Genomic DNA, 12547 nt, shown 5'->3' with positions numbered 1-12547 from the left:
ACCATTGAACTACAGCTAGCAGTTAGCTGAAGTAGCCTGCAGTGATGCACTCTAACTACTGTTCCACCCTGGCTTTTGATATTATACAGTGATCCCCCGGTTATTGCGTTCCCGACCATTGCGAACAGGCTAATTTGCGATTTTTCAACCCGGAAGTAAAAACACCATCTGCGCATGCGTGCCCTTTTTTTCTATGGCCACGCATGCGTAGATGGCGCCGGGCAGATCAGTTGCTGGGCGGCTTCCCTGGGTCTTCCCCCTCTTGCTGGCGGGAGGGCGAGAAGCCCCCCCCCCCAGCACCCACTCGCCCGCCGTTCGCCGCTCGCCCGCCCTTCGCCCGGCCACCCGCCCTTCGCTCGCTGCTCACCCGGCCACCCGGGTTCGTTTGGCTTGAGGGCTCAGTTGGGAAGCCGCGCGGGTGTTTTAAAACGTCGCCGCCGACATGGGGGGCTCGCTAGCACCCCCCCAAACCCAGGTTGGGGGTTCGGGGGGATGCTAGCGAGCCCCCCATGTCGGCGGCGACGTTTTAAAACACCCGCGCGCCTTCCCAACTGAGCCCTCAAGCCAAGCGCCAAAGGCGAACTTCTGAGCTTGGCTTGAGGGCTCAGTTGGGAAGCCGCGCGGGTGCTTTAAAACGTCGCCGCCGGCATGGGGGGCTTCCTAGCAGCCCCCGGACCCCCAACCTTGGAACGGCGGGCGCGGCAGCAGCCAGGAGTTTGCGTGGGCGGCGGGGAAACCCCAATCTTCGGCTCCTCGCTGCTGCGGCGGAAGTAAAAACACCATCTGCGCATGCGCAGATGGTGTTTTTACTTCCGCAGCGCTACTTCGCGAAAACCCGCTCATTGCGGGGGGTCCTGGAACGGAACCCTCGCAATGATCGGGGGGATCACTGTATAGGTAACATAAGGAAGCGATTGTGCTTAATGCTCTTTCCACCTCCTTCTTCCACCACCACCCCCACAACAACAACAACCCTGTGAAGTGGATTGGGCTGAGAGAAAGTGACTGGTCCAGACAGATTTCATGGCTAAAATAGCATTAGAATTTACAGTTTCCTGATTTCTACCCTAGTGTCATAACCAAACTTACTCTCATTAATGAATTAATTAAACTGCAGTGATTTACTTAACAGCAATGGGAATGAAGGTTGTAAAATAGGCCATGACTCAATTAACATCAGTTGTAGTCATACATTGAGGACTAGCTCTAGCTTCCCAGGAATTAACAAGTCCTTTCCAATCTTTTTGCAGTGTGTCAACTTAGGGCAGGGGTAGGCAAAGTTGGCTCTTCTATGACTTGTGGACTTCAACTCCCAGAATCCCTGAGCCAACAATGCCAGCTCAGGAATTCTGGGAGTTGAAGTCCACAAGTCATAGAAGAGCCAACATTGCCTATCCCCCATCTAGGAGGGATAATTAACTGTTTTCCCTTTTAACTGCTTTTTTCAAAATGGGTAGAAACATTGGTTGTGTTTATTCTATAACTCTTCTTATTGTTGGGTTGGCAGTTCCAACTTCATCCAAATGAGACCTGGATTGTGCCCTAATTTACGATGAATTTGAATCTCCAAAGTGTTTTTTATGTCCCAAAAGGCAACTGGACTTATTTGGTGGCTTTTTTTTCCTTTGAAAAATGTTTTGTTTCTCATCCAAGAAGCGTCTTCAAGTTATAATTGATGGTGGGGATGCAGATGGACTGCGGAATCTGCAAGATTGTTTTAACGAACTGGGGGTTTTAGACCTGATTTTTAAGTTTAGATTTCTTAAATATTGCATTATTTTATTTATTTTTGCTGCGAGCCGCCCTGAGTCTGTGGAGAAGGGTGGCATAGAAATCTAAGGAAGGAAGGAAGGAAGGAAGGAAGGAAGGAAGGAAGGAAGGAAGGAAGGAAGGAAGGAAGGAAGGAAAGGGTCATTCTGGACAGAGAGAATCACAGATTTGAAAGAGTCAAAGAGGCCATCTACGTTAAGATTGAACACGGGAGGGGGATGACACCACCTGTCTTCTGTTTTCAAATGCATTTGAACTCTGATTCAGGTTATTCTGAGCCTACAGGTAAATCTTCAAGTGGTCTTAAGGACTCTCAGAGAAAGTGCTAATGACCAGATGGCTACAAAGAATATAAATCCTTCCATTCTCCACCTGTCAGTTAGAACCAAATAAGCTTCTTAAGTAAGAAGCATAATATAGTGCTACCTCTACTTACAAACGCCTCTACTTACAAACTTTTCTAGATAAGAATCGGGTGTTTGAGATTTTTTTTGCCTCTTCTCAAGAACCATTTTCCACTTACAAAACCCAAGCCTCCAAAACTGTAACTGGAAAAGGCAGGGAGAAGCCTCCATGGGGCCTCTCTAGGAATCTCCTGGGAGGAAACAGGGCTTGAAAAGGCATGGAGCAGCCTCTGGGGCCTCTAGGAATCTCCTGGGAGGAAACAGGGCTGGAAAAGGCAGGGAGAAGCCTCCGTGGGCCTCTCTAGGAATCTCCTGGGAGGAAACAGGGCTGGAAAAGGCAGGGAGAAGCCTCCGTGGGCCTCTCTAGGAATCTCCTGGGAGGAAACAGGGCTGGAAAAGGCATGGAGAAGCCTCTGTGGGGCCTCTAGGAATCTCCTGGGAGGAAACAGGGCTGGAAAAGGCATGGAGAAGCCTCCGTGGGGCCTCTCTAGGAATCTCCTGGGAGGAAACAGGGCTGGAAAAGGCAGGGAGAAGCCTCCGTGGGCCTCTCTAGGAATCTCCTGGGAGGAAACAGGGCTGCAAAAGGCAGGGAGAAGCCTCCGTGGGCCTCTCTAGGAATCTCCTGGGAGGAACCAGGGATGGAAAAGACGTGGAGAAGCCTCTGTGGGGCCTCTAGGAATCTCCTGGGAGGAAACGGCCTCCACCCTCCCTGTGGTTTCCCCAATCACACACATTATTTGCTTTTACATTGATTCCTATGGGAAAAATTGCTTCTTCTTACAAACCTTTCTACTTAAGTAACTGGTCACGGAACGATTTAAGTTCATAAGTAGAGGTACCAAGAAAGTCCAGTTGCTTTTTAGAAAATCAACTTTGGGGCAACCATGACCTGGATGATTGAGGAATCTTGCACAGGTAGATGTATTTGAGTGATGCAATCTCTCCTTTCTGCTGATAGGTAATTGGGAAAGACGAGGTGGCTGTACCTTCTCATCTCTACAAAGTCATTCTCGCCAGGCGAAGTGAAGTGCTTCAAGACCCTTTGCTACTTGGAGCCTTTGTGGTGCCAAACCGTCCTATTGGATTTGACCATCAGCTTCAGGAATTCCAAGTTGGCATTGAAGATCTGGAGAAAATGTCTGGCCTTGTTTTCTTCCCAGAAGTGAATAAATCTGAAGATGTTAGAAATATCTGCGAGGTTGATACTTGTAAACTAATGACCCTGGAAGAGTTTACTTTGTATATCACAACTCGGAAACTACAGAATGCAAGGACACCAGAACGGCTAGGGAAAATCTTGTCTGAGTTACGTGAAAAAGGAATCGAACCGGATGAATACCTCTTAAAGGTTTACAACAAGAAGAAAGAAGAATTAGCTGAACAAACCACAGCAGAAGTTAGAGAAAGAAAAGTTGGTTGAACTTAAAAAATGTTTGCTGTTGTATTTTCAAAGATGTAGCTGTTAAAACAGGTTTCATAACCATTATATTTGACTCTTCTAAAATTAAAAAAAATAAAATAAAATTTGCCAAACATTCTGTGTGCTGAAGGGTTGATAGCGGTGCTTTTCTAAGTTGACCATCAAATATTCAAATTTATGGGATTCTTTCATGAAACGCTAGGGAAAAAAACACTACTAGGAATATAAGCAAGATTTTTTTCATTGCTATCTACTTAATGCGAATATATTTGCTTTAGAAGTGTCTTACTCTTTCCTGTTAAGATTATATCGCTGATTTTAATTTGATGTTTTTAGAATAATATCTATTATTTCCTTCCTTCCTCCTTCTTCCTCCCTCCCCAAACCCTCAGTTCCCCATTCAGCTTCTTTCTTCATGGGAATTTGATTAAATCCACATTTCTAATTTGAAATCTGGGCATACAGCATAAAGCACACACACACTCCGTTTAAACGTCTCACAATAGTATCTCACATTGAGCTCACATATACGGCCATGGTTTGTTAAACCGTGATGTAATTACAAAAACAGTGACTGGATTTACAGTGGCTGGGTCAGACAACTTACTAAAGTAAAACCAAATGAACCATATAATATCTTCATGTGTGAATCCAGTCATTTGAGTATCTTTATGCTCTAGTAGGCCAGATCATTTATTATTATTATTATTATGGCCAGGTATTACTTTTTTAAAGAAAACTGATTGCTTTTTGTTTGCAGTAATACATTATTTGTAATATATTAATGGTATTACTATCCTGAATTTTAACCTCTCCTGATTCTTCTTACTACCATGGCCTTATCTCTCGATTGGCCAATTAACAACCTATTTCAACACTCTTTTTATTCCTTCCCCTCCCCAAATATTCAACGTGTTTATTTGACAGTTGATGCCCTGAGAGTGCTGTTTTGAAAATAAAGTTTTTCCCAAGATTTCCATTCTGATTTATGTTTTTTATCAAAATTGTTGGATCCGGTATGAAACCCTGCTTTCTTTCTTTCTTTCTTTCTTTCTTTCTTTCTTTCTTTCTTTCTTTCTTTCTTTCTTTCTTTCTTTCTTTCTTTCTTTCTTTCTTTCTTCTTTCTTTCTTTCTTTCCTTCCTTCCTTCCTTCTTTCTTTCTTTCCTTCCTTTTTTCCTTCCTTCCTTCCTTTTTTCCTTCCTTCCTTCCTCCTTCCTTCCTTCATTCCTTCCTTCATTCATTCATTCATTCATTCCTTTTTTCCTTCCTTCATTCCTTCCTTTTTTTCCTTCCTTTCTTCCTTCCTTCCTTCATTCATTCATTAATTCCTTTTTTCCTTCATTCATTCCTTCCTTCCTTCCTTTTTTTCTTCCTTCCTTCCTTCATTCATTCATTTGGTGCAAGTGTATGTCTACATCAAGTTATGTTTTGCTATTTTCCTTTTGTTGTTCCATCTTGACCTCTAGTTTCCATCACAATTTTCTTTTTAAGCTGCAAAATGAGAAGGAAAAAACCACTATTTTTAGGAGAAAGCAAAAGTTTACATCTGTTTCAGTGACTCTCTGAATCACACCTCGGTGTACATAAAATAAAAGATGCATTTGTCAGGAATCATAAGGTACAACACTTAATGATTGTCACGGGGGTCAAATAAACAATCAAGAAACAATATAAATCATAAGGATACAAGCAACATGTTAAAGTCATACAGTCATAAGTGCGGGGAGATGAGTGATAAGAACAATGTGAAGACTAATAGTAATAATAATGCAGCCTTAGTGAATAGTTTAACAGCAGTGAGGGAATTGTTGGTTTAGCAGAGTGATGGCATTCTAGAAAAACTGTTCTTGTGTCTAGTTGTCTTGGTGTGCAGTGCTCTGTGGCGATGTTTTGAGGGTAGGAGGTAAAACACTATACAGTATTCAGGATGCGAGGGGTCTGTAAATATTTTCACAATCCTCTTTTTGACTCGTGCAGTATACAGGTCCTCAATGGAAGGCAGGTTGGCAGCAATTGTTTTTTCTGCAGTTCTGATTCTCCTCTGAAGTCTGTGTCGGTCTTGTTGGGCTGCAGAACCAAACCAGACAGTTGTAGAGGCGCAGATACTGCTTTTGGGTTAGAGATGCGAATAATATTCTAAAAGAAACATGTCTAGACTCTAATGGGGTTTTAACTGTTCATGGCCACAGAAATAGTAGTAGACCAATTTTAATGATTTGGCAGCAGGATTGGACATTTGATCAACCCTCACAAATTAAAAAAAAGAGGGATTAGTAGTTGTGTTGCAGAAAAGTACAATACAACCAGTCACAAGTCACTTTTTTTCAGTGGCTGTTGTAACTTTGAACTGACACTAAAAGAATGGTTGAAAACCAGAGACTATCTGTATTGGATTAAAGAAGAGATTGCATGATTATTATTTTAGTTTTTTTAGAAAACAAATGGATGATTAAAAAGAGGTTGTCTAAACTGGCATTTCAGTCAGGACAGAAGAAGGATTATAAATCTTCCCGTGCCCATAGAATTTAAGAAACCTTTAATCCATCTCATCTTGACATATTCAGGAGTCTGGTTTGATTATTTAAAACTCAACAGATAGAAAAGGTTGCTAGGACTACATTGCATTTGCATATATGCTTTATAATTAAACTCCGGAAATGTAAAACAGCAATATAAGTATATTCTTGATTTTTTAAAAGAGCTTCTGTTACTTGAAAAAATATCAGGGGAACAAAAAAGGATAACTGAAAGTACAGTAATTGATTTGTTCTGCAATGTAACACATTCAAGTTTACCAAGTTTCACATCCAGAAAAATACTTCCTGAAATTTTCTATGTAAAATACATCCACTCTTTCTGAAAATTAGCATGCTATGGATTTGATGGGTCCTGACTTGCTAGCCTTCCAGGAGCTAAATAGTTCCAAAACACTAATATCCTACAGTGTTGGGATCCCAGCTCCCTAAATTCCCAGTGAACAATCCCAAAGTTGGCAAGATGATTGGAAGTTTTTGGAATTACAGTCCAATCTATCAAGTGTCAAATTCAGGAGGATAATTTTGAGATTTGGTTTTCCATCTTGCCAAGAATTTCCCTGAAAATCACAATCCTTGGTCTTTAGAGGGCGCTCAAGAGCTGCAAGAATTGGTTGCCTTATCTCACCAAACCCTTAAAAAGTTTAGGAAGTTATTTTGTAAGAGATTCTAAACCATTCCGGACAAAATAGCTGTCCAATCTCTTCTGAAAATCTTTAGTGATAAAGCATCCACACCTTCCAGAGGTAAGCCTTTCCACTGACCTGTTCTCATTGTTATGTTCCTTAGTTCATTCATTCATTCAACATTTATTAAATTTCTACATTGCCCGTCTCCTAAGTGACTTCTGGTGGTTCACAATATAGAATAGAATAGAATTTTATTGTCCAAGTATGCTAGGAAACACAAGGAATTTGTCTTGGTGCATGTTGTGGTTAGCTCTGGCCCAGCTCCTGCCCCAAGGACTGTGAATGTGGGGGAGACATCCACATGCCGCAGGCCTGTTTTGCTCCCGGTGGAATCTGCTGATGAAGGCTCCACTGACCAAGAAGGCATGAGTGACAGGGAGGAGGAGAGTGTGGCAGACAGCTCAGAAGGAGATCAATTATCTAGCTCCTCCTTGGATTCAGAACAAGAGTTAATGATACAGTCATGCATGCGGAGAGCGATGCATAGGCAGCAACAACTGAGAGATTATTATCAAAGAAAATGAGGCCACCTGTGGTTGGGTGGGGCTGTGGTAATTAGTGAGGCTGCTATAAAGAGCAGCCTGTGGGTTTGGCCATTGTGGAGGATTATCTGATCGTTGTGTTTCGTGCCTGCCTTGCTGACTTCGACCTTTGTGTGCTGATTTTCCCCCGCTTTGAAACTAAACCAGAGCAAAGTGTGTTTCACTTTGTGAAAGAAGAAGGACTGTGAATTGCCTCATAGCTGCAAGCTAAGCATCACAGAACTGATAAGGGACTTGTACAAATTACCAGTTTGTTTGGAGACGAGTGCTCTTTGCTATACAAAAAGAGTGCTTCGTTTATTTGAATTTTCGGTATAAAGAACATTGTTTTGAATTTTCAAACATGTGTGTGTCTGAAATTTGTATCTGAATTTTCGGGAGGATTCTACCAGAGAGCTCAACAGCACAGTGCATATGCTCCCAGCATACATAAAAGAAAGAGATACATTTGTCAAGAATCATGTGGTACAACACTTAATGATTGTCCTAGGGGTCAAATAAGCAATGAAGAAACAATATTAATAAAAATCTTAGGATACAAGCAACAAGTTACAGTCATACCATCCTAAGTGGGAGGAAAAGGATGATAAGAATGATGAGAAATACTAGTAGAAATAGAAGTGCAGATTTAGTAAAAAGTGACAGTGTTGAGGGAATTATTTGTTTAGCAGAGCGATGGCGTTCAGGAAAAAACTGTTCTTGTGTCTAGTTGTCTTGGTGTGCAGTGCTCTGTAGCGACATTTTGAGGGTAGGAGTTGAAACAGTTTATGTCCAGCATGTGAGGGGTCAGTAAATATTTTCCCCGCCCTCTTTATAAGAAAACAAAATGCATGACTAAAAAGTTTGGGGAGATTTCCGTGAAATGTAGGAACAGCACCAAAGAGAGTTTGCCAGTCTAGCCAATCTGTGTGGCTAATGTTGTTCCTCACATTCACAGACTGCTAAATCCTCATGGCCTGTTGGTAGAGTGCAGGTACCATCCGGATAAAGTAGAACAGAGTTTTCAAGTTAGAGACATAGAAACATAGAAACATAGAAGTCTGACGGCAGAAAAAGACCTCATGGTCCATCTAGTCTGCCCTTTTACTATTTCCTGTATTTTATCTTACAATGGATATATGTTTATCCCAGGCATGTTTAAATTCAGTTACTGTGGATTTACCAACCACGTCTGCTGGAAGTTTGTTCCAAGGATCTACTACTCTTTCAGTAAAATAATACTTTCTCATGTTGCCTTTGATCTTTCCCCCAACTAACTTCAGATTGTGTCCCCTTGTTCTTGTGTTCACTTTCCTGTTAAAAACACTTCCCTCCTGAACCCTATTTAACCCTTTAACATATTTAAATGTTTCGATCATGTCCCCCCTTTTCCTTCTGTCTTCCAGACTATACAGATTGAGTTCATTAAGTCTTTCCTGATACGTTTTATGCTTAAGACCTTCCACCATTCTTGTAGCCCGTCTTTGGACCCGTTCAATTTTGTCAATATCTTTTTGTAGGTGAGGTCTCCAGAACTGAACACAGTGCTCCAAATGTGGTCTCACCAGCGCTCTATATAAGGGGATCACAATCTCCCTCTTCCTGCTTGTTATACCTCTAGCTATGCAGCCAAGCATCCTACTTGCCTTTCCTACTGCCCGACCACACTGCTCACCCATTTTGAGACTGTCAGAAATCACTACCCCTAAATCCTTCTCTTCTGAAGTTTTTGCTAACACAGAACTGCCAATGCAATACTCAGATTGGGGATTCCTTTTCCCCAAGTGCATTATTTCACATTTGGAAACATTAAACTGCAGTTTCCATTGCTTTGACCATTTATCTAGTAACGCTAAATCATTTACCATATTACAGACCCCTCCAGGAATATCAACCCTATTGCACTAATACGCACGCAAGGCTATAATTCAGAGAAATTGCGAACGTTCCAGTAAAGTTGTGAACGCCCCGAGTCTACGGAGAGGGGCAGCATACAAATCCAATAAATAAAATTTTTTAAAATAGCAAATTAAAAAATAGCAAATTAAAGAGGAATATGCTTCATGGCTAGTATAGGATGAAGCAAGGAAATGGATTTTCAAAGCATCTCTAAATCATTTCCCCTTCTCTATACTCAACTAAAGCACTTGGTTTGGGTTTTTCTTGCCCTTGATACATGAGATTTCATTGTGGGTCTGAATCAAGCAGGGCTCGTGATATTTGAGAAATTGCCTCTCCACAAAACACAATGGAATAACAAAAAGCAGTTTTCCTTCAAGCAGCAAGTTGAAGGACTAACCACTTGCTTTTAAGATGAGGAAAACATACCCAGGAAGATCCCCTATTGATTGAGTCTTTTTTTAACAGATGGTGACAATGTGATCATTGGGACGGTTAAGGTTTTGACCAGACAGCAACTGGGAGGCATAGATGAGTGGGAGGCTTATAAACTAGCTTAACTTTTTTTTCTTTTCAGAAGCCTCTATTCAATCTCTTCCACCAATATCTAATTGGGTAGATTTTCCAGATCAGAAGAGGCTTCTCCAGATTTTAGGGGAGAACAAAGCAGCAGAGTTGGACGAAATGTTCTTGGCTTGAAGGTCACTTCTGAACAAAGCATCCCCTGCTTTTCCTGCCATTGGTCTTGAGTTTTGAACTAAATAGGAAATTTCATTTCTAAAGTTTCCAAAAGTAGCAATGAGCACTTGAAACAAAATTAGGTTTCCTGTTTACTTAATTATAAAATCACAGAAGTTTTTTGAAGAGTGGAGGCAAAACCAATAGTTTTATTCCACAAAACTATTGGTTGGAAGAAGTTTAATGTAATTTTCCTTTTTTTAAAAAATGCTAAAACCCAGGAAATCATATGTACTAAAAATTTTCAGGTTAAACTTAATAATTAACCGCTCCAAACTTGACTGTAAAAAATATGACTTCAGTAACCGAGTTGTCGAAGCGTGGAACTCATTACCAGACTCCATAGTGTCATCCCCAAACCCCCAATAATTTACCCTTAGATTATCTACGGTTGACCTATCCAGATTCCTAAGAGGTCAGTAAGGGGCGAGTACAAGTGCACCAGAGTGCCTTCCGTCCCCTGTCCTATTGCTCTCCTATATCTCCTATATTTTTCTTCTATTCCTATATCTCTTCTTCTATTCTTTCATTGATATGTTCTATTACTATATCTTCTTTTCTATTCTTTCTTAGATATATTTTACTATGAGTATCTCCTCTATAACCTTCATCATGCATTTTACTATGTGTATATAGATATATACCCACTAAAACCCTCATTGTGTATTGGACAAAATAAATAAATACATAAATAAATAATAAATTAATTAATCACTAAATGTTGGTAACTCAACCTGGGATTCCTGTGTAAAACTAGAGACTGGAATTGAACAAATGTCTATTTCTACTCCTGTTGCCGGTTTTCAGCTATCATGACACCACATTTTCTAAGTTTCTATTCAACACAATTCTATTTCTTTCTCCTCCTTTTGCTAGCAAATGGTTTTTCAGAGATTTGGAACATTTTAGGAAGTAAAACGAAAAAGAAGAGTAAAAATCATAAAAGTTTAGAAATATTAGGATAGGAGAATCACTGATGAGAATCTAAGATATAAATCAAGAAAGATTGTCTCTAGGTACCTCTATTTAAGAACTTAATTCGTTCCATGACCAGGTAACTGAATTTAAACATGCCTGGGATAAACATATATCCATCCTAAGATAAAATACAGAAAATAGTATAAGGGCAGACTGGATGGACCATGAGGTCTTTTTCTGCCGTCAATCTTCTATATTTCTATGTTTCTATCTACTATATAAACTGTATGTGTATGTACACACACGTACACACACATACGCACACACACAGAGTTCTAAAATGATATACATTCAATCTCATTTACTTTGATAGGAAAAACATACCAGGGCCCAGAAGGGAAAAAAAATAAAACAATTCAAATTTTTTTTACCGGTTCTACGTATCTGACCTAAAATTTTCTACCAGTTCTGCATACCTGACCGTACCCATAGGAGCCCATCACTGCAACTGGTCATAAATTGAGGACTACTTGAATTACAGGGTTTAATTTGGAAACAGGGTAAACAAATAGGCAGGGCTGGGAAAATTTCATTCCTATCTAAACTGTTAAGAATCCCACACTTTTTCCTAAAAAAAATCTGCTTATCAAATTCTCTGCCAGGTGTGCACATTTTTGGCAGCAATTACCTGGAGCTTGTAGATGATTCTTTGCTTGGTAGAAAGTGTTTCACCTTGTTTATATTTAGCTGTTTTTGAAAGTCTGCCACCTCTTGATGTAATGCTGATGGACAATTTGTGAGTTCTATATCCCAGAAGTAATTTTTGCTCCTTCTCTCTGGGTGGAGTTTTGGCCGCCTGCTCTAAATGCAACAGACAGAGGGCTTGGATGGAAGAAAAGTTGAAGAGAGGGGCCACCACCCAGAAGGTCAAGTCAGGAGAGATATCCTATATGCCGTTACACTTCAGGACTTATTTTGCCTGATGAAACATGCTTGCAAGTAGAGGATTGGCTAATGGGAAGTGGGTAACATTTGCATCAGGTATGATGGAGATGCAGATATGTCAGTCTTTGCATAGATAGAAACATATATGGAAACATAGAAGGTTGATGGAAGAAAAAGACCTCATGGTCCATCTAGTCTGCCCTTATACTATTTCCTGTATTTTATCTTAGGATGAATATAGGTTTATCCCAGGCATGTTTAAATTCAGTTTCTGTGGATTTACCAACCACGTCTGCTAGCAGTTTGTTCCAAGCAGCTACTACTCTTTCAATCAAATAATATTTTCTCACGTTGCTTCTGATCTTTCCCCCTACTAACTTCAGAGTGTGCCCCCTTGTTCTTGGGCTCGCTTTCCTATTAAAAACACTTCCCTCCTGAACCTTATTTAACCTTTTAATGTATTTAAATGTTTCGCTCATGTCCCCCCTTTTTCTTCTGTCCTTCAGACTATACAGATTGAGTTCATGAAGTCTTTCCTGATACGTTTTATGCTTAAGACCTTCCACCATTTTTGTAGCCCGTCTTTGGACCCGTTCAATTTTATAAATACCTTTTTGTAGGTTGTTGGCTTGTGAGAAATTCCTAATAATGATCCTCATAGTGATGGTGAATTGATGAGTGGTAGCAGTGAAGGGCTACCAAATTTTT

At 40.6% G+C, this 12547-nt stretch overlaps 1 protein-coding gene across 1 annotated transcript in view; it reads left to right on the top strand.

Moving 5' to 3' along the window:
- Nucleotides 1–4573, top strand: part of EXOG (exo/endonuclease G) — a 41921-nt gene extending 37348 nt beyond the window's left edge. Inside the window, exon 6 of the mRNA XM_070727817.1 lies at nucleotides 3133–4573. Coding sequence (XP_070583918.1) covers nucleotides 3133–3594 — 462 coding nt within the window. The 3' untranslated portion in view covers nucleotides 3595–4573. The remainder of the gene's footprint in view (nucleotides 1–3132) is intronic.
- The last annotated feature ends 7974 nt before the right edge of the window (nucleotides 4574–12547 follow it).

This window comes from Erythrolamprus reginae, chromosome Z (assembly GCF_031021105.1).
Source record: "Erythrolamprus reginae isolate rEryReg1 chromosome Z, rEryReg1.hap1, whole genome shotgun sequence".
NCBI classification, from domain to species: Eukaryota; Metazoa; Chordata; class Lepidosauria; order Squamata; family Dipsadidae; genus Erythrolamprus; species Erythrolamprus reginae.
The sequence above is the reverse complement of the archived record's forward strand: the minus strand, read 5'-3'. Positions and strand labels throughout refer to the sequence as shown.